Source organism: Petaurus breviceps, unplaced genomic scaffold (genome assembly GCF_028583685.1).
Source record: "Petaurus breviceps papuanus isolate PSGF00001 unplaced genomic scaffold, PetGlider_PUasm1.0 207, whole genome shotgun sequence".
In the NCBI taxonomy this organism is placed as follows: domain Eukaryota; kingdom Metazoa; phylum Chordata; class Mammalia; order Diprotodontia; family Petauridae; genus Petaurus; species Petaurus breviceps.
Window position 1 is genome coordinate 24,063,405 of NW_027185850.1, and position 19,630 is coordinate 24,083,034.

Genomic DNA, 19,630 nt, shown 5'->3' on the forward strand with positions numbered 1-19,630 from the left:
CCAAAGGGCAGGAAGAAACAGTGATGTTTGCACAAAGCCTCTCCAGTCCTCTCTCAGGCCCTCTCCTAATTAACACTCACCATTCATGAGCACGGAATGGCAGATCACACACACTCTGGCTTCCTTTCTCTCCAAATATAGCAACTTGCACTTCAGGCTACAACATGCGGCACAGAAAACCTGTGGCAAAGAGAAAACACTCCAAATTACTGAGGATACCCCAAAGCAGAAAGATCAAAGAGGAGCGGGACACAAGTTCTGACTGGAGCACGAGAAACCTAAAGAAGAAATTCAAAGCAAGAGGCAAAGCCCAAGCATGAAGTGATGATCAACTAATTATTGGCTCAGCTCTGAAAGCCCATGACTAGGATGACCCCGAATGTCAACAGCAAAGAAAATGAAGAGGCCTGCTGAGAACGATGACCGGCCATGGTCTGGTACAGTGCTCTGCTGTGGCATTCCACTTAGTAAGTATGTGTATATGTGTGCATGAGAGAAACAGATACAGCCAGTCAGCCAGAAGAAAGGCAGGAAGGAGGGAGAGACAGAAAGAGAGAAAAAGACAGAGACAGACAGAGTGAGGAACAGAGAAAGACAGACTGAAACAGATAGTGAAAAAGAAAGAGACAAGGAGACAGAGACCAGAGACAAAGGGAGGGAGGGAATGAGAGGGAGAGGGAGACCAGAGAGAGAGAGAGAGAGAAAGAGAGGAGGGGGGAGAGGGAGGGAAAGAGAGGGAGATGGAGGGAAGAGAGGAGGGAGGGAGAGGGAGAAGGCAAGAGCATGAGCTTGAGGCTCATGTAAATTGATTAATGAGGATCACGTAAATTAATTCCACATACCTCAAATAAGCATCTCCAGTGTGTGAGGCCCTGTGCCAACAAATGACAGGCCCTGCTTTCAAGAAGCTCACAGTCTAGTGTGGGTTCAGTCCCCCTCCCCCATAAAGGTTAGACAAATCACTCTGGGGAATGTGAGGAAGAGAACACTGAAAGAAGAACGAATTATCCCTGTATTGCCCATAGTGATTTGCACATAGTAGGCACTTAAAAATAGCATTTGAAGGAACACAGCCATACTGTAAATCCAAAGCAGAGAGAGAACATGAGCTACCCATTTGTTCAGACAATGGGCACTATCCAGTTAACTTTATCGTACATGAGAAGCTAGGCTTCTGGCATTTCTATTTGGAAAAGTAATGTGGCAAAGTGAATTAAGTTAGAACACCAACTCATGTAGCTGGTTATCTGACTTTGGGACTTTATCCCCCAACTAGATATTAAGTTTCCTAAAAGCAGGACTGTATGTGATATAGACCGTAGTTTTCTTCAGGGCTCAGCTCAGGAATCTCCACAATTAATCCATCAACAGGGAGACATGGATGCAATAGTTGCTACCTTTATTCATTCTCCAGGAGAATGGTCTAGGTAAGACGGGATGAGTGTGAGAACTAAAGTATTGGCCACATAAAGGGAATGAGAGAGCATGATAGAGACTGTGGAGGTAGAAACTGAAAGATATGACAACTGATTAGACAGGACGGTGAGGGAGAGTGGGAGTTAATGACCGTGAACCTAAGTAACTAGAAGGATGATGATGTCCCTGACAGGACCTAGTTGAAACCCTCAAGACCTCTCAGCTAGACTACTAAATCAGCCTTCAGTAGCTTTCCACTGCTCTCCAAACAAAAGCCAAGCCCTTTAGCCAGGCCCTCCACCATCTAGTTCCAATCCACTTTTCCAGCTTTACTTCCTATGACTTTCTCCTCCCCCGTACACTCTGCTCTAATCTCAAAGGCTCCCACATGCTGTGCCCAATCTCAAACTGGCCTCTCACATAGCTGGGAATTTGCAAATCCTGTCTCCCCTGACTAACACCAGTTCTGTGCAGTTCTGCCTCTTTTAGCCTAGCTCAGGTATCACCTCCTCCAAGAAATCTTGATTCCCCTAACAAGAAGAGATCCCTCATACCTCTATCTTTCCTGTCATTTATTCTGTTTCACTTTTCCTATATAATCAATCATATTTAAACTTAGGTTATAGTTATTTATATATATGCCCACCTCTTCTCCCATATTTTAAACCCAATGAGGACAAGGGATCTGTCATCTGATGTTTCATCCTTCAGACCCCGCAGCTAGAACAAGGCTCTCTACATAGCAGGCGGTTAATATTTGTGTGCAGAATTGATTGGCCTGCGCGCCCTGGTGTAAGGCCTTCAGGAGCCTCCTCGTCCCACTTTAGGAAGAAGGCCCCAGAAACTCAAATCCCAAGTTATCTTGTCCAAACAAGATGAGCAAGAATTTGCCCTTTCTTGAGTTGAGGAATTTGACTATCAACTGACTAATGACTGGGCAGGCAGCTGCCCCCTCCCCCAACTCACACAGTCCTTCCTCCCTCCCTCCCCCCATGCCCGGTCCTACTTAGCCCCCCTTCAGAAGCCTATACAAACCCACCAGACTTTACTGGGCATTGGTGCCCCCACCTTATTTCTATTCTCCTTGAATGCTCAGTTTGCTTGCCTTATTGTGTGAGGGGATGGGGGAGGACGGGGGGGGGGGGGGGAGGAAGGGGGGAGGATGAGCACACAGGCTTGAGCAAAAGAACTGTATTTCCTTGTACTGGGCTCTGGTTTCCCAAACGAATCCCGTATTATCAGCCAGGCTGAAGGATGCATTAAACAGGCCTGCACAACATCCACCGTGCATATGCCTGTTTGTCACATGACCGACAGCAACCAACCATCACCAGTCTGTCTCTGGTCTAACCTATCTGTGGCCAAAGAAGTTTAGCCTATTTTAATTTTGGCCCCTAGCTACAGCCAAGTCATGCAAGTCTGCCTTAAAGCTCCAAGCAGGGTGGTGGGAAGCCCCCACTGGTGGAGAGCTCTCGGTTGGGTGCCTGGCGTCCACACTGCTCCACCTTACTCTACTGGTACAGCAGTGATCACAATCTACAAAGGCAGACAGTGACCTTGCTTCTGTAGGGCTTTTTCTTGCAATCAGACAAGACAAACCACAGACAAAGTCACCAGCATTAAAAGGTAGAAGAAAATGCTTCTATAATAGGTACATCTGGAGATGCAAATACACCACATGCAAGAAAGGCTGGTAGAGGTGAATTCTGCCTAAAGTTAAGTCATATGAAGGGTCAGGTATTACTTACCAGTAATAGGTCACTGAGACTTTGTAAAAGGCTCTGTCTGGAACGTCCTCCAGCCACAGATTCCTCATCTTTTACTGCTGATTCACAAGTCTGACCAAAGTAAAGGAGGCTAGGTGGCCTCATGGACAGAGTGCTGGACTTGGCGTCCAGAAGACCTGAATTCAAATCCCACCTCAGACATGTACTAGCCTGGGCAAGTCACTTAACTTTTGCTTGCCTCAGTTTCCTCATCTGTAAAAGTGGGGGGGGGGAATGATAGCATATACCTCCCAATGTTGTTATAAGGATGAAATGAACTAATATAAAGCATTCTGCAAACCTTAATGCTACGTGCAAAGGCTAGCAGTGGTGCTGGTCACGTTGTTATACATATATCCTGATGAGGCTGTTTCAGTGGAAGCCGTAACCTCTCTGGGCTCCAATTTCCTCAACTATGAAATAACAAGGTTGAATGAGATGATCTCAAGGGGTCTCTTCTGGATTCAAATGTTGGTTCTGATACTAATGACATGATCACTGACAGAACTAGTACACTGCCTTGTGCAAAATGAATAATGTTTGTTAAATTTCCATGTAGTGACCATGGGTCATCCTGTCATCCCTCTGGAAACTCAGTTTTCTTATATATAAAATTATGATTCTTATTATCTAATATCAACTGAAGTAGAAAGAGAAACTGACTGTAATTTCACAGCATTTAAGAAGCTCATTGACAGAGGGAGAAACCAAGAGTAGAGGCCAAGGTGAAAGGTCATGTGAGTTGCCCAAGATTATGTGGATATTAAGTATACTCCTAACTGCCCTAATGGGACCATCTCCAGTTGTCCTGATCTATATCTGGCCACTAGAGAGTGAAGCTGGTGACTTTGTAAGTCCTCCCTCACCTAAATCAAGTTCACTTTCAAGTCATAGCATCACCTCCCGGATGAGGAGAGATCAAAGGACATACAATTACAACAATTGCCCTAATAGTGATAAAGTTGTTAAATTTACAAGTATCATCTTCCTATGCGGGAATGTAAAGCTTACCCTTATTGAATCTCTTATGTCTTCTCTTTCCTGTTTACCTTTTCATACTTATTGGGAAACTTGTATTTAAAGATCAAAATTTCTGTTTGGCTCTGGTCTTTAATTAGGAATGCCTGAAAGTCCTTTATTTCATCAAATATCCATTTTTCCTCCTGAAGGATTATACTCAATTCTGTTGGGTGGGCATTTCTTGGTTGTAATCTTATCTCCTCTGCCTTCCTGAATATCATATTTATCTTGCATAATCCTGATTGTGGCTTTATGGTATTCGATTTGTTTCTTTCTGGCTGCTTGAAGTATTTTCTCCTTGGTCTGGGGGCTCTGGAATTTGGCTATGATATTCCTGGGAGTTTTCATTTTGGGATCTCTTTCAGGAGGTTATCATCAGATTCCTTCAATTTCTTTTTTGCCCTCTGGTTCTAGAATATCAGGACTGTTTTCCTTGATAATTTCTTGAAACACGATGTCAAGGCTATTTTTTTCTCTGATAGTCCAATAATTCTTAAATTATCTCTCATGAATCTATTTCCCAGGTTGGTTGATTTTCCCAATGAGAAATCTCACATTTTCCTCTATTTTTTCATTCTTTTAATTTTACTTTATCATTTTTTTTTTTTTTAAGCAATTGGGGTTAAGTAACTTGCTCAAGGTTACACGGCCAGTTATTTCTGGGTGTGGTGCTGAGTGTCTGAGCCCGGGATTCGATCTCCAGGTCATCCCAACACTGGAACCGGTGCTCTTACTCGCTGAGCCACCTGGCCGCCCCCACTTTATCATTTCTTGATGTTTCATGGAGTCACTGGCTTTCACTTGCCCAATTCTAAATTTTTTTTTTTTAGAAGGTGATTTGGATTTCTGGGTCATAGTTTATTTATTTTTGCTTTTTGGAGGGCAGCTGGGGTTAATGACTTGCCTAAGGTCACACAGCTAGTAAGTGTTAAGTGTCTGAGGCTGGATCTGAACTCAGGTCCTACTGACTTCAGGGCCGGTGCTCCATTCACTGCACCACCTAGCCACTCCCAATTCTAATTTTTAAGAAATTATTTTCTTCATTGAGCTTTTGTGCCTCCTTTTCAATTTGGCCAGTTCTACTTTTTTTTTTTTTAAAGCAATTGGGGTTAAGTAACTTGCTCAAGGTTACACGGCCAGTTATTTCTGGGTGTGGTGGTAAATATCTGAGCCCGGATTTGATCCCAGGTCATCCCAACTCTGGGGCCGGTGGCCAGTTCTACTTTTTAAGGAGCTGCTTTCTTTAGTGAATTTTTGTCGATCTTTTCCCATTTTTTGTGCTCCTTTTACCAAGCTATTTATTCTTTTTTCATGATTCTCTTACATTACTTTCATTTCTTTTCTCAATTTTTCTTCTACTTCTCTTATTTGACTTTTAAAATCCTTTTTGAGCTCTTCTAGCTCTTTTTTGGACCTAAAACCAACTCACATTTTTTCTCTGAGGTTTCACATGCACCCATTTTGGTATTGCTTGTCTTCTCTTTTAAGTCTGTCCCTCAAACTTACCTGTCACCACAGTAACTTTCTATGGTCAGATTCTTTTTTTTTTTGTTTATTGTTCATTTTTATGCCTATTGTGTGACTTTTTACTTTATGTAAGTTGGGCTCTGCTCCTGGAGTAGAGAGGGATACACTATCCCAAGGTTCTTGTGGGGGGCTCTGGGTCTAGCTGCTGTCTTTCACTAGGGGTAGGGCCTTACCTGCTAGCTTGTGGGAAAGGGGGGGAGGAGGGATGAGTATGTGCCTCACTGTAGGCCCCCCTCCCCACTTTAGTGAGACAGACCTTTCCTTGGGCTGGAAAACTGCTTCACTACTCCAAAACTGGTTCTGAGGCATTATTGCAATATTGTTTGAGGAGAATTTGGGAAGACTCAGGTGAGTTCTTGCCTTACGCCACCATCTTGGCTCTAGAAATGATGTGAGTATTAAGAAACAAAACTAGAATTCAAACCCAAGTTCTCTGATTCCAAATCTACTGCTCTCTCCACAAGGCCATAGTCTCATATGCTGTCAGGAAAGTATTTTATAAACCTTAAAGCATCAAAGAAACAACTAATTATTGATTCTATGGAAAAGGATTACCCCTCTACTACTTATTTTAGATACATTTTTCATAATTGGGAGTTCTGATATTGAAAGCATAATTCACAGGGCAGCCAGGTGGCACGGTGAGTAAGAGCACCGGCCCCAGACTTGGGGGACCTAGGATCGAATCCAGGCTCAGATACTTAGCACCCACCCAGAAATACCTGGCCATGTAACCTTGAGCAAGTTACTTAACCCCAATTGCTTAAGAAAAAAAAAAAGAAAACATAGTTCACACCAAATGTGGGGAAAAAATTACAAATATCCATCTTTTTTCAAAAAAGAAAAAAAAACAAGACCCTGTAAGTATGGGGTGGACATTTTAGAATTCTTGTAGCATACCGAAAAATTAAAGTCACAGGAAATTGAAAGACAAGACATTAAAAGATATATGATTGCTCCCTCTGAGACAGTAAAGGATAGTAAGTTCAAATAAGAAAGCTTTCAGCTTTAATTGGCTTTTATGTACATAATTACAAATGTGATCATCTTGATGGGCTTCCTGTAATCTACTTTTCTCACAGGAGAAAAAAAAAGGTCTGCTATTTTAAGACCATCTCTAATATGAGAGGATTTGATAATGTACATTATGACAGCTGAAATTACACTCAGTAAATGGGACTCCAACATCAAATCCCATCCAGGCATACTGTCAAGCTCCTTAACCTTAATTCATATTTTAAAGGAAAATATAATGACTACAATAGCTTACAAAAAGAAACTGCTGTGGGTCTCCCAAAGACCTATAACAGCCAATGTTCATAAATATGAACTGGCCCATGTAATTACCCTGTCAGCTCTTAAACCTTCAAATAAAAAAGAAACATTATCAATCAGTTAACAAGCCTTCATTAAGCACGTACTATGAACAACAAGGTGCAAGTAACTATGTAGAAACAAGATATAGCCAAGATCAACTGAGGATGGTTTAAGAGGAAAGACCATAAGAAAGGAGGCCTGGGAAAGGCTTCTTGCAGAAAGTAGGACTTGGCTGAGACTAAGAAGAAAACTAGGGAAGTGAAGAGGTGGAAATGAGGATGGAGAGCATTCCAGGCATCCAGGATAGGTCCATTCAGTCCTACATTTGGAAAAACTTAAGTCTACTAAGCCATTCCTCCTTGGGGCCCCAGAGACAGGAGAAGTTTGCAAACACCAGAGAACATGTACAGGTCTTGAGAAAATCAACTTCATACAAACAGAATTAGAAATCGTCTCAGTGGCCTCCATTCTATTCCTGGAGGTAAGCGGCTCATTTCACTTTGGAACTGCTCTGACAGTTATTAAAAGTTCCTTCATATCAAGCTTCAGGGTGACTCTCTAGAATATTGATCCACCTGTCCTGTGAAGTCCAAAAGAACAAGCCTAATCCCTCATATCCAAATGAGGCCTGCTGCCAACGCATCACCTCTAACTGACTGTTATGATACAGTTTCCAGTGCTTTCACAATATTGATCATCCTCCAGGTGAGCCTTGCTTGGCCCTATCCTTCATAAAAGATGGCTCCCTGAACTTCACACCACATGCTAACATGGTTTCACTAAGGCCAAGAACAGCAAAACCTTGCTGGGACACTACACATTTATTTCATCATTACTTAGGCCAGACCAGTAAGTTAGGAATTCACATTTTCTAACTTCTAAAGGCATAGGAATTCCAAAGAATCACAAAATAGCAGAGACCATTAAGATTGTACCTGAATAAGAAACCTCTCTGTGCTATACCTCCCAAGTGGTGGGTAATTCAGCTCTTGTACCAAGACCTCACCCACTGACTCCTGAGCCAGACCATTACATTTCTGGAAAGCTCTCATTATTTAGGAAGGTTTTTCCTTACACTGAGCTAAAAACTACATTTGTAGTTTCCACTCACTACTCCTCACTCTACCTTTGACCATGAATATGAAATAGGCTTGAAACTCATTACAGAACTGATCTTTAAATGAAATAACCTGCCATTTTAGATACAGATATATATAACTCAAGTTTATAACATTGAAAATCATAAATATTCACTATGTATTAAATACTTATATTTCTGAATATATGGGAAAATAAGCCCTTGAATCATTTTCTTTTTTTTTTTTAAGCAATCAGGGTTAAGTAACTTGCTCAAGGTTACACAGCCAGTTATTTCTGGGTGTGGTGCTGAGTGTCGGAGCCCTGGATTCAATCTCCAGGTCATCCCAACACTGGAGCCAGGGCTCTTACTCGCTGAGCCACCTGGCCGCCCCTAAGCAATTGGGGTTAAGTAACTTGCTCAAGGTTACACGGCCAAGTGTTTCTGGGTGGGTGCTAAGGGTCTGATTGGGATTCCATCTCCAGGTCATCCCAACACTGGAGCTGGTGCTCTTACTGTGCTACCTGGCTGCCCCTTGAATCATTTTCAAAATTAATTTAGATCATCCTTTAATAATCCACGTTTCCTTTAAAACATGCATGTGACAACCACTTTATGTCGTATTTGTTTTTAAATACGGAGATTAGTATCATGATTAAAATGGACTTTGAGGAATCTAGGATAGAAAAAAAATTAAAAAGGAAATAGTGGTTATAAAATAAAACCAAAGCATATACTTAAATGGTACTCTAATAAAACAGCACCTATACAAAAGATAACAGACAAAAACACATGTTCAGCAAGATGGATTTCCAAATGGATCATGGTATATACACTTCCCACTTCACTAGTCCATCTGCTAGTTGGCAGGTTTAGTCAGAAGTCTAAGAAGGTGAAGCATTATTAGCCTCAGTCTAACTCCTTTCTTTTCTTTTTTTTTTATAAAGGCAAAGAGGTTCACAAAAATATTTTAAATCAGAAAAACCAAGAGGACTTATCTAGTCTAACTCATCCTTCTACAAATATGAGGAAACAGACCCCCAAAGGAAAGTAACTTGCCCATGGGAAACAGATTCAAAAAGGGAAAATAACTTCCCCTCCCAAGCCCATTCTGACCTTCTCAACTTCAAACCAATCATACCTCTCTTGTGTCACCCAGGAGCATCCTTGCCCTGCAAAATCCCCCCACCTTCTACAGCCTGCTCACCTCCAGATCTCCCTCTGTAAGGATCCCATTAGTGAGCTCCTTCTGTAGCCTCCATTTTCCTCCAGGCCCTGATCCTGACTAGGTGGACTTCAAAATCAGGCCTCCAGGCTTGGAACCTTCATCCTTCTCTCTCCTGTTTTTAGCTACTTTTGGTATACTGTCTTCCCTCATCAGAATGTAAGCTTTTTGAGGGCTGTGACTGTCTTTCTTTTTGCCTCTACTTGTATCCCAAATGTTAAGTACAGGTCTTGGCACATAACAAGTAACTAATTTCCTTCTTATGATCAGAAGACTAAGTGAAGACTAAAAATGAAGTCCCCTGATTCTAATACACAACATCTTATAATTCACTTTTTGGTTCCTGTTCTATTTAGATAGCCAAATACAACAAACTTGCCTTGGAAAACCCCTCCCCCACAATGAAAAAAGCCCAAACATTTGATACGGGTCTAAAGGACAGGGGAGACACGGCTTTGTGTAAAACATGTCCCTGTCCTTGAGAAATTTACTAACTCCCCCCATACCACTTCCTTTCCCCCCAGCATGGTAGGAATGCAAAACAAGGGCCCTGGCTATGCCTAGGTCAAGTAACTTCCCCACTTCATTCTAATTCTAATTCATTCTAGACATTATTCTAATTCTGTCTCTAACCCATTCCATTTTTATCTAACCCTTTCACCTCTGACTTCTTATGGCTCAGTAAAATTCAGCTTCATGTTCTCTAGTTTTATACTTACAAGAATACTGAATTTTGACTGGGTAGAATTCACTCTATACCTTAGCAGTTAAGTCCTAAGGAAATGCCTTTGGCACATAAAAGCTAAATGTCTTGCCCAGGGATCCAAAAGCTAGTTCGTATTTGAGATAGGATTTGAACACAGGTCTTTCTGACTCCAAATCCTCTATATACTATGCCATGCTTCCTCCATTTTGAATCACATAAGGGGCAAAAAAGATCTTGGTCTAAGTCTTGCCCAAGGTCACAAAGGGCAAGACTTATGTCACATGCTCTTGATGTGACATAATTAGATGACCCTCATCTATCTGTGTCTGTCCTTGCTACTTAATCAAGATTCCTGTGAGTTGAAAATAGTCTGCGTAAGAGCTAAGCCTCCCCTCATGCCTTCTCCAACTTTTCCATCTCTACTAGAATTCCAATTCTCAGAGAACCCTTTCAGCCCCTTCAAATGCCACCAGTGACACAGTTATATTGTTACTGAGACTGATAAGAACAACGACGATGTCACTAATGGACTTCAAAAGCATTTTAAGGCTTCCAAAGCCCTCATCTGAATTGAAGGGCTGCCCCAATTCTTTTTCTGAGGCCACGCCCTCCCAGCTGGCCCAGCTCCCAAGATGGGCCCACTAACATCCAGACTATTTATGGCCCACACTCTGAAGGGCTCTTCACCCATATGGCCCCAGGGAAAGAAAATTTTTGGCTACCACAATTCTTGAAGATCACCTGCCAAGACACAACTGTGCAGCAACTGACTTAGGGATGAAATTCTCAACTTCTTAAATGCTAAACTATAGGAGGAAGATGAATGATGACAAGGGGCCTTTAGGGCAGCACCTGCCTCACAGAAAAGCACGAGATTGGGTGGGTAAGTATCATCACCCCCATTTTTATACACAAAGAAACTAAGCCTCAGTGATTTGACACAATGTCAGAGCTGTTGTGGCTGGCCTCAAGAATTCCAGTGACAAAGAATTCTGTGCCACCAGAAGCAGGCCATTCCACATGGAAAAGCTTTATTTGCTAAGAAGCTTATCCTAATATTAAGCTGAAATGTGCCTCTAGACAACTTTCATTCTTAGTCTAAGTTTGAGGTTTTAAGGTGTTCAAAGTTATATTAATAGCTAGAGACAACAAGGAGCAACCAATCCAACCCCTTCACTTTACCAAGGAGAAAACTGAGGTCTAGAGGATTGACTTGGCCTGCCCAAGGTCACTGTAACAGCAAGCACCCCTGCGTCCTCAGGGTTTGCTGCTACCACAGGTTCTTGGATCTGCTTTGTTAAAGGAAAGCAACTCAAAATGGGTTAACAAGCTTACTTTAATCAGTCAGACATATGTCATTTACCTTGTTCAGGGGAAAAAGGTCAGCACCCCGAACTTCAAAGCATACAGGCAGAATTATCAAGACAGAAACAGATCAAGTAGACAGATTTCCAAACTGTCCAACCATTACATCCATACCAAATCAGCATCTGGGTTTTTCAAAGCCGGGGGGGCCCTAGACAACGGCTTCCCAGAATACAGATCAAATCACAGAACAGTTCTCAAAGTGAGCCCCCAAAACAAAGCCTCACATCAGGGCTTATATAGCCTTCTCCTGGCTCAGAGAATGTAACAACCTTATTGACCCACTGGCCAATCAAAAAGTATCTACTGAAAAACAAGCCTCCCACCCCAGGCTTCAGGTGCACTTTAGCCTAGGGGCAGGGAAGATCTGTAAAATTTACATTCTCATTACAGTCACCCAGGAGGCAGTGACAAAGTCAAGGACAGAACCAAAGCTAAGTGATGCCAGATTGGACAGAATGCCCGATCTGGGGTGAGCGAAATTAGTTCAAATCCTGCCTCAGACACCTATTAGCTGTGTGTTCCTGGGCAAGTCACTTTAAACTTTTTGCCTCAGTTTCCCTAACTGTAAAATGGGAATAGTAACAGAACCTTCCTCCTGGGGTTGTTGTGATGATCCAGTGAGATATTTGTAAAGCACATAGCACCTAGCACAGAGCAGATGCCATATAAATGACACCTATTAGCTATTATTATTATTGGCCTCCAAGCACTCTAGCACTCAGTCTCTATTATTCTGTGTCAGAAGCACAGACTCGTTTTTTCCAGAGACTGAGACAAGGACAGCTCAGCCCTTTTCACTTCCACCCCAACCAAAACATAAATGACATGACAGTGTTCATACCCTTTAACATTCCCAAAGCACTCGATATTTGATTTTGCAAGGTAAATGCAATTGCTTTCTCCAATTTAAGGAAAAGAAAACTAAGGTAGAAAGATGTTAAGTAACTTGCCCCAGGTTCAGAACTACTGAGTGCTGGAGGGATAATCTGAACTCAAGTCTTCCTATTCCATCATTCTATTCCCTACACAGCCTAGTGGCCCTAAGGTAAACTATGACACATACTAAATCTTTTACTTTAAAAAAAAAAAAGAAAAAAAATTAAAATAAGGGATCAGCTAGGTGGTGCAGTGAATAGAGCACCAGACCTGAGTTCAAATTCAACCTCCAACACTTAACACAAAACTAGCCGTGTGACCTTGGGCAAGTCACTTAAACCCCAATTGCCCTACCTTCCCCTCTCCAAAAAGCCAAGAAAAAAAGCCCATTTAATTGCTAAGTGAAGTCAATAAGCATTTACTATGTTAAGACTCAAGGATACAAAAGAATATTCAAAAAGCTTGCAGTCTGAAGTGGGAAACAACATGTAAACAAGACATAGTGAGGGTTGAAGTGGAGATAAACTCAGAGGGAAGGCACTAACATTTTGGGGGAACAGCAAAGGTACAAGATGGAACTTTAGCTGAGACCTGAAGAAAACCAGGGAAGCCAGGAAGCAGAGAAGAGGACAGTCAGCATTCTCTTCAGCACTGAAGGATAATCACGGAAAAAGTCTGGAATTGGGAACTGGAGTATCTTATATGATGAACAACAAAGAGTTCAAGTGACATAAGAGTATGTAGACTAGTGGAATAAGGTGTAAGAAGACTGGAAAGGTAGGCAAGCGCCAGGTTATGGGTTTTGAATGCAAACAAAGCAGAGAATTTTTAAGATCAACTTGACAGCTGAGCAGAGGATGAACTAGAGTGAGAAAGAGACTTGAGGCATAAGATATTGTAAAAGTCCTGGTGTGAAGTAATGAAGGCCAGGACCAGGGTGTTGGCACCATCATAAGAGAGAAGGAGATATATACAAGAGATATTATGAAGGAAGAATGGACAGGACTAGGCAACTCTGGACTGGATGTGGAGGGTGAAAGAGTGACAGTCAAGGATGACCCCTAGGTCATGAGCCTGGGTGACTTCAAATATGCTGGTGCTTACCCTCAACAGTAAAAGGGAATATGAAAGTTAGGGAGAAAGGAGTGTTTCAGGGGAAAGATGTTAAGTTGGAGCCAACTTTAGGGTTAAAGTTGGAAGAGCGGGATATCTTATCAGGTGAGAACAAACAACCAATCAGAGGAATCAAAAACTGACCAATCATAGCCTTTAATGAAATCACAGACTAAGTGAAAAAAAATTTTTGATCAGTTGAGAAGTACTGAAAGTCTAGATGAAAGGAAACAACACTGCACAGGAAGTTCACTGATATTAGCTGAGGAAACCTGGTCATGCCCTGTGGCTCATCTGCAAAAAGTTCAGTCATTCAGAATCTGAGGATGTGAGTACCTGGCAGTTTAGCTTAGAAGCCTTCCAGTCAAGACCATGAAAAGAAATGGCTTTGGGGGAAGAGAAACTTGCCTGGACTAAACCTTCATTGCCTGATACACACCAGCCTCCTCAGTCCAGAGAAAGATCTTATAAATTGCAAGTGGGGCAGATGTTGGACTTCCCAGCATCCCCTGGAAGAGTAGACACAAGGTCTGCAGGGGGAGCTGAGGGTGATCTAGGCACACTTAGGAAAGGCAGCTTCAAAACTTTATAAAGAACCCAAGAAAGATACGCCACGCAGAAGGACAACAGCATGACTGCCACACAAAGGGCATGTGTGAGCTACCCCTTGGACACATGTGATCTAAGAATGAGCCCACTTTCCCCTAGATTCTGTATGTATTTGTGGGAAAATGAGTCCCAGAGTTCTGTTGAGATGTTTTGTATCATCTGTTCTAGGTGGATACTAATAAATACTCCTTTCTAAAAGCTCATTAAATCTGGCTCACTACCAGAAACCCAAAAAAATCAGTGAGAGTGGCATGACCTGTTCTTGAAGTCATGCTAGCTCCTTGCATCAGGAAAGGGAATAGGCATTTATAGAGAATCCGCAGGCCTCGAGGAGACCACACATGGCCCTTTTGGACCTCCACAGTGGCCCTTTGACCGAATCCAAACTTTATACAACAAATCCTTTTGGAAGTTTGGATTCAGTCAAAGGGCCACCCTTGAGGGCCTAGAGAGCCACATGTGGCTTCAAAGTTGCACGATCTCCACCTGTACAATAAGCACTTCACAAAAAATCTCTTTTTTTTTTCACTGCTTTTTTTTTTTTTTGGATGTTCACTAATCAGCTTGTAAACAAAACATTCTAAAATCTGCCCGGCATCAAAATAAAGTTCACTTATCTATATATTCTGTACATGCTATTCTCTTCCACTTTTTGGGATATTCAAATGTTTTCACCTTTTGCCAATCCTAGGGCACCCTTGCTGATCTCTAAGTTCTTGCAAAAATCACTGATATTACAGCAAGTCAGTCAATCAGTAAACAAGTCCTAACCTCTCTGCTAAATTCTAGTCTATAATCTGGAACTGCCAATTAGACATCTCAATTGAATGTAGTATAGATACCTTAGACTCAACATATAGAAAACTGAACTAACTATCCTACCCCCTACAAAGCCTTCCCCTCTTCCTAACTTCCCTGTTACAGCTGAGGACACCACAATCCTTCCAGTCACCCTGCCTGCAACCCATGACCTTCAAATCCTCACTTTCTCTCACCCCTCACAGCCAATCTGTTGCCAAGGCCTGTCAATTTTAACATTTTTTCAATGGGTCCCCCTCTCTCCTTCAACACTGCCCAACACCCTGGTGCAGGCCCTCATCACTTCCCCCTGAATTACTGCTGGTTGGTCTCCCTCTCTCAAGTCTCCTCTCCATTCAACTGCCAAACTGATCTTTCTTAGCACTGGTGTGACTGTGTTATCTCCCCACTTCTGAAATCAAATATAAAACTCTGGTGTTCAAAGCCCCTTATAATTTGCCCCTCGATCCTCCCCCCTTAAATTGTAATCTAGTAACAGTGACCTCCTAGCTGTTTTCAAGCAAGACCTTCCATCTGCTGACTCCAGGCATTCACACTGGCTGTCCCCCATGCCTGCAGTATTATCTCTTCTCATCTCTGCCCCCTTGCTTCCCTGGCTTCTTCGAGGCCCAGAGAAGATGTCATCTTATACAGGAAGCGTTCCCGACCCCCTGGACTGCTAGCACCTTCACTCTGGTGATGTTTTTTCCCATTTCTCTTGTATGGAGTTTACACACAGTCGTTTCCCTGTTGTCTCACTCATCTGATGATGAACTTCTCGAGGGCAGGGGTTGTCTTCTGCCTTTCTTCTTATCTGAAGCACTTAGCACAATGTCTGGCAAACAGTAGGCATTGAATAAATGTTTTTACCACCTACATACTTACTATGTGCTTGGCACTGTAATGAAAGGCAAAAGCAGTCCCTTCCTTCAAGGAGCTAACATTCTAATGAAGAATAAAAATTGGAAAATTACTAAGTCCATACAAGATATAGACAGATTAGACAGAGTTTCATCTAGTCAATAAATATTTATAAAATGCCTACTATGTGCCAGGTGCTGTGCTAATGAGGGAAACATATACTATATTACAAGCTATATAGGATATGAGCTATAAAGAGAATATACAAGAAAGAAGAGGGAAGGCACTAGAATGGAGAGGGGTTCGTGCCACTAGAGTGAAGGCCCAGAGCCAGGAGATGGAGGGTCTTGCTTGATGAACAGCTTGGAGGTCAGTGTTACTAGACTACAATTTAAGGGGGGACGAGTGGGAAAAGTGTAAGAGGAGTGGAAGCAGTGGGGGTGGGGGGCAAATTATAAAGGGCTAAATAGAGAATAAACAAGAGTGAGGGAAGGAACTAGAATTAAGAGGCGTTGGTAAAGGCTTCCTGTAGAGATGGGATTTTGTTGGTACTTGAATAGAGAGTCAACGGAATACAGAATGACATCGATGGTCAGACCTGCACTTTAGGAAAGTCACTTTAGCGGCTAAATGGAGGGTGGACTGGAGTGGGGAGAAACTAGAGGCAAGCAGACCCACCAAGGGGCTATTACAATGGTCCAGGGAGGAGGAGAAGAGGACCGAAGTAGAGTAGTAGCCATTAAGAGGAGAAAAAGGTGTGTATTGAAGAGATACTGCAAAGGTGAAATCAACAGGCCTTGAAAACAGATGGGATGGGAGAGAGGAAGGCTGCAGTCAGACAGAGTGAGGAACTGAAGTTGACACCTAGGTAATCTGAGAGGAAACATTTGTGGACAAGGGTCTTCATTCCAACACTAAGACTGGGGAGAAAACATTCATTGTCTCCAATGTTTTAGTGGATGTTAGGATACTTATTTTCTGTTCCTTAAGCTGTGAATTCAAAGTGAATACTGTACCATTATAGTCCACAAATATTCACAGTTGTTATTTCCACTGTTAAATACTACTCTTAGAAGATAAAGTTGACTTCCAACCAGAGTGAAACAAACAAAATTATTCCCACTTTGCTAAATCTAACATTATTTTGCAAAATCAAACAGCATTCAGAATTGTCATATTTGATTTACAGTCTGATTAATTTAGGCTTCATAAAATTATACCTGTGTTTTATAAAGCTCTTCTCTTCCGAGAAGCTCAAAGATTTTTACAGACATTATCTCATCAATTCTTACAACATCCCTGAGGTAAATGGGAATGGGAACGAAAAAGACAGAATCATGAATAACCAATCTATAAATTCATTATGCCTTTCACAGCAGGATTTTAACTGTACTTTATAAAAGAAATATTACCTACACAACAGAAACTACATCTGTTCTTAACCTGTTTTCTCTCTTATTTCACAAGAGGGTCTGATTTAGGTACTACAATACTGGGATTCTTTCCAACCTCTAAAATGTGTATCTTTCCTTTACAAAAGACATTTTTCTATTTTAATTTTTTTTTAATTCTGACCTTAATATCAAGTAAAATAAGCACTTTCATGTAGTAATTAAGTAAATTAGAAAAAGAGACTGTACATAAAACTGAATCTAAAGTACTTTCTTTTAAAGTATATAATTCAACATGTAGCTTTCTGCATGTGTTTCCTTCTGGTCTTTCTTCTGTCTTGTAAATCCTTTACAAACGCTTTAATCACTTTCTCTTTTTTCTTTCTCTTCCTCCTCCCCCCCATTTAAAAAAAAACCCTATTACTATTTCCCCTCTCCTCTTACCTTTCCCAATTAAATTGTTTTGTTTTGTTTTTTAAGTGCAAGACTCTCATAACAAATATGCTTGGTCAACTAAAATAAAATCCTACACTGGCCATGTCCAGAAATGTATGTTTTATTGTGCATGTTGCATGGTGAGGAACAAGCTTAATCGTCAGTCTTTTGGTCGTTTTTCTTTACAATACTGGTGTTATTGACATTTGGTGGGATGATGTAATATCCTATCATTAAAAACACTCAATCATCTGCGGCTGGAAACTAGCTTCCCAAAGTTTCATAGAGATGGAGAAAGAGAAAAGTGATTGGTCTAATCGCATAACAAAAGCAACTTGCTGAATGTGATTTCTCCCTCCTCTGATACCTATTCAGCTGGTCTTTTCATTAGGAATACTTGGAAGTCCTCTATTTCATTATAAATCCATTTTACCTCTGTAGAATTTATACTCAGTTTTATTAGGTAGATTATTCTTGATTATAAGCTTCTAGAATATCATGTTTCAAGATCACAACTTCCTTATGGTTGTAGCTGCTAAATCTTGTGTGATCCTGTCACTGATTCCACAGAACTTGAATTCCTTCTGCCTACTTAAAATATTTTCTCCTTGATGCAGAAGTTTTGGATTTTGGCTATATTATTTTTAATTTTGAAGTTATCATTTGGGGGGGTTCTTTCAGGAGGTAAACAGTAGATTTTGTCAACTTTTACTTTGTTCTCTTGGTCCTAAGATATGTGGGCAATTTTCTTTAGTAATTTCTTGAAATAGCGATGTCTAGGCTCTTTTTTTTGTTCATGGTTTTTATATAGTCACTGATTCTTAAATTATCTTTACTCAATCTACTTTCCAGCTGAGTTGCTTTTCCTATGAAATATAATACATTTTCATCTTTTTATTTTTGGTCTTTTGACTTTGTTTATTATTTCTTTGAGGTCTCATGGAATCTTTAGTTTCCACTTAGTGAATTCTAATTTTCAAAAAGTCATTTTTTTTTTAAAGCAATTGGGGTTAAGTAACTTGCTCAAGGTTACACAGCCAGTTATTTCTGGGTATGGTGCTAAGTATCTGAGCCCGTATTCGATCCCAGGTCATCCCGACTCTGGGGCCGGCTGTAACTCACTGCGCCACCTGGCCACCCCTAAGCAATTGGGGTTAAGTAACTTGCTCAAGGTTACACGGCCAGGTGTTTCTGAGTGGGTGCCAAGTATCTGGGCCTGGATTCGATCCCAGGTCATCCCGACTCTGGAGCTGGTGCTCTTACTCACTGTGCTACCTGGCCGCCCCAAAAAGTCATTTTCTTAAGTAAAGCTTTGTATATTTTGCTACCAAGTTGTTAATTCTCTTCTCATAATTTTCCTTCATAGCTCTCATTTCTTTTCCCCATTTTTTCCTCTATCACTCTTGGTGTTTTAAATATATTTGTTTTTAATCTCTTTAACTTTTCTAGGAATTCTTCTTGTGCTTATTTCAATCTGCATGTTTTTTTGGTAGCTTTGTTTATATTTTCAAGTCACTGTCTTCTATGTTTGCATCTTCAGCTTCCATCACCCCAGTAGCTCTTGATGATGGAATTCTTTTTATGTTTGCTCATTTTTCCAGTAAACTTTTTGTCTTTAGACTTCATGTTAGTGCCAAGAAGGGGAGGGAAGGAGGTAATGTATAACCAAAATTCCTCTCCTTTTATTTCCTTCTGCTATTTTCTCAGCTCAATCTGGAAACCCAAAAGTTCTGAGTACTTCCAAAGTGATGGGATCTGGGGAAAGGTCTGTCCACTGACGACCCTCTTGGTCTGAGGCTCTACAAGTTTCTAATACAGGTTTGGGTATGTTTCAGTAAACTGCTGATGGGTTAGACCCTGCTAGTGCTCTGGGAGGTTCTGCAGGTTCAGAGACACTGAACTGCTGCCTCCCCTTTGGTCTCGGTCTCCTCCTCCAGTTATCCCACTGCAGGCTTTCACGCTGGGCTAAATGTTAGAGCTGAGTCACTGATCCAATTCTGGCTCAGATCCACACTGCCACATTTCCAGAACTTTTTCTGTGATCAGTACTCAGCCATGGTCCCTGTGCACAACTCATCTCCACCCAGAATCTATGAATCAGAACTGGGTAATGGGAGAGAGCTG

At 41.4% G+C, this 19,630-nt stretch overlaps 1 protein-coding gene across 3 annotated transcripts in view; it reads right to left on the minus strand.

Moving 5' to 3' along the window:
• LOC138164982 (zinc finger FYVE domain-containing protein 9-like) overlaps window positions 1-19,630 on the minus strand; it is a 219,442-nt gene that overhangs the window by 80,790 nt on the left and 119,022 nt on the right. For all 3 annotated transcript variants that reach the window (XM_069093001.1, XM_069093002.1, XM_069093003.1), the window contains one exon: window positions 81-180. In XM_069093001.1, coding sequence (XP_068949102.1) covers window positions 81-180 — 100 coding nt within the window. The remainder of the gene's footprint in view (window positions 1-80; window positions 181-19,630) is intronic.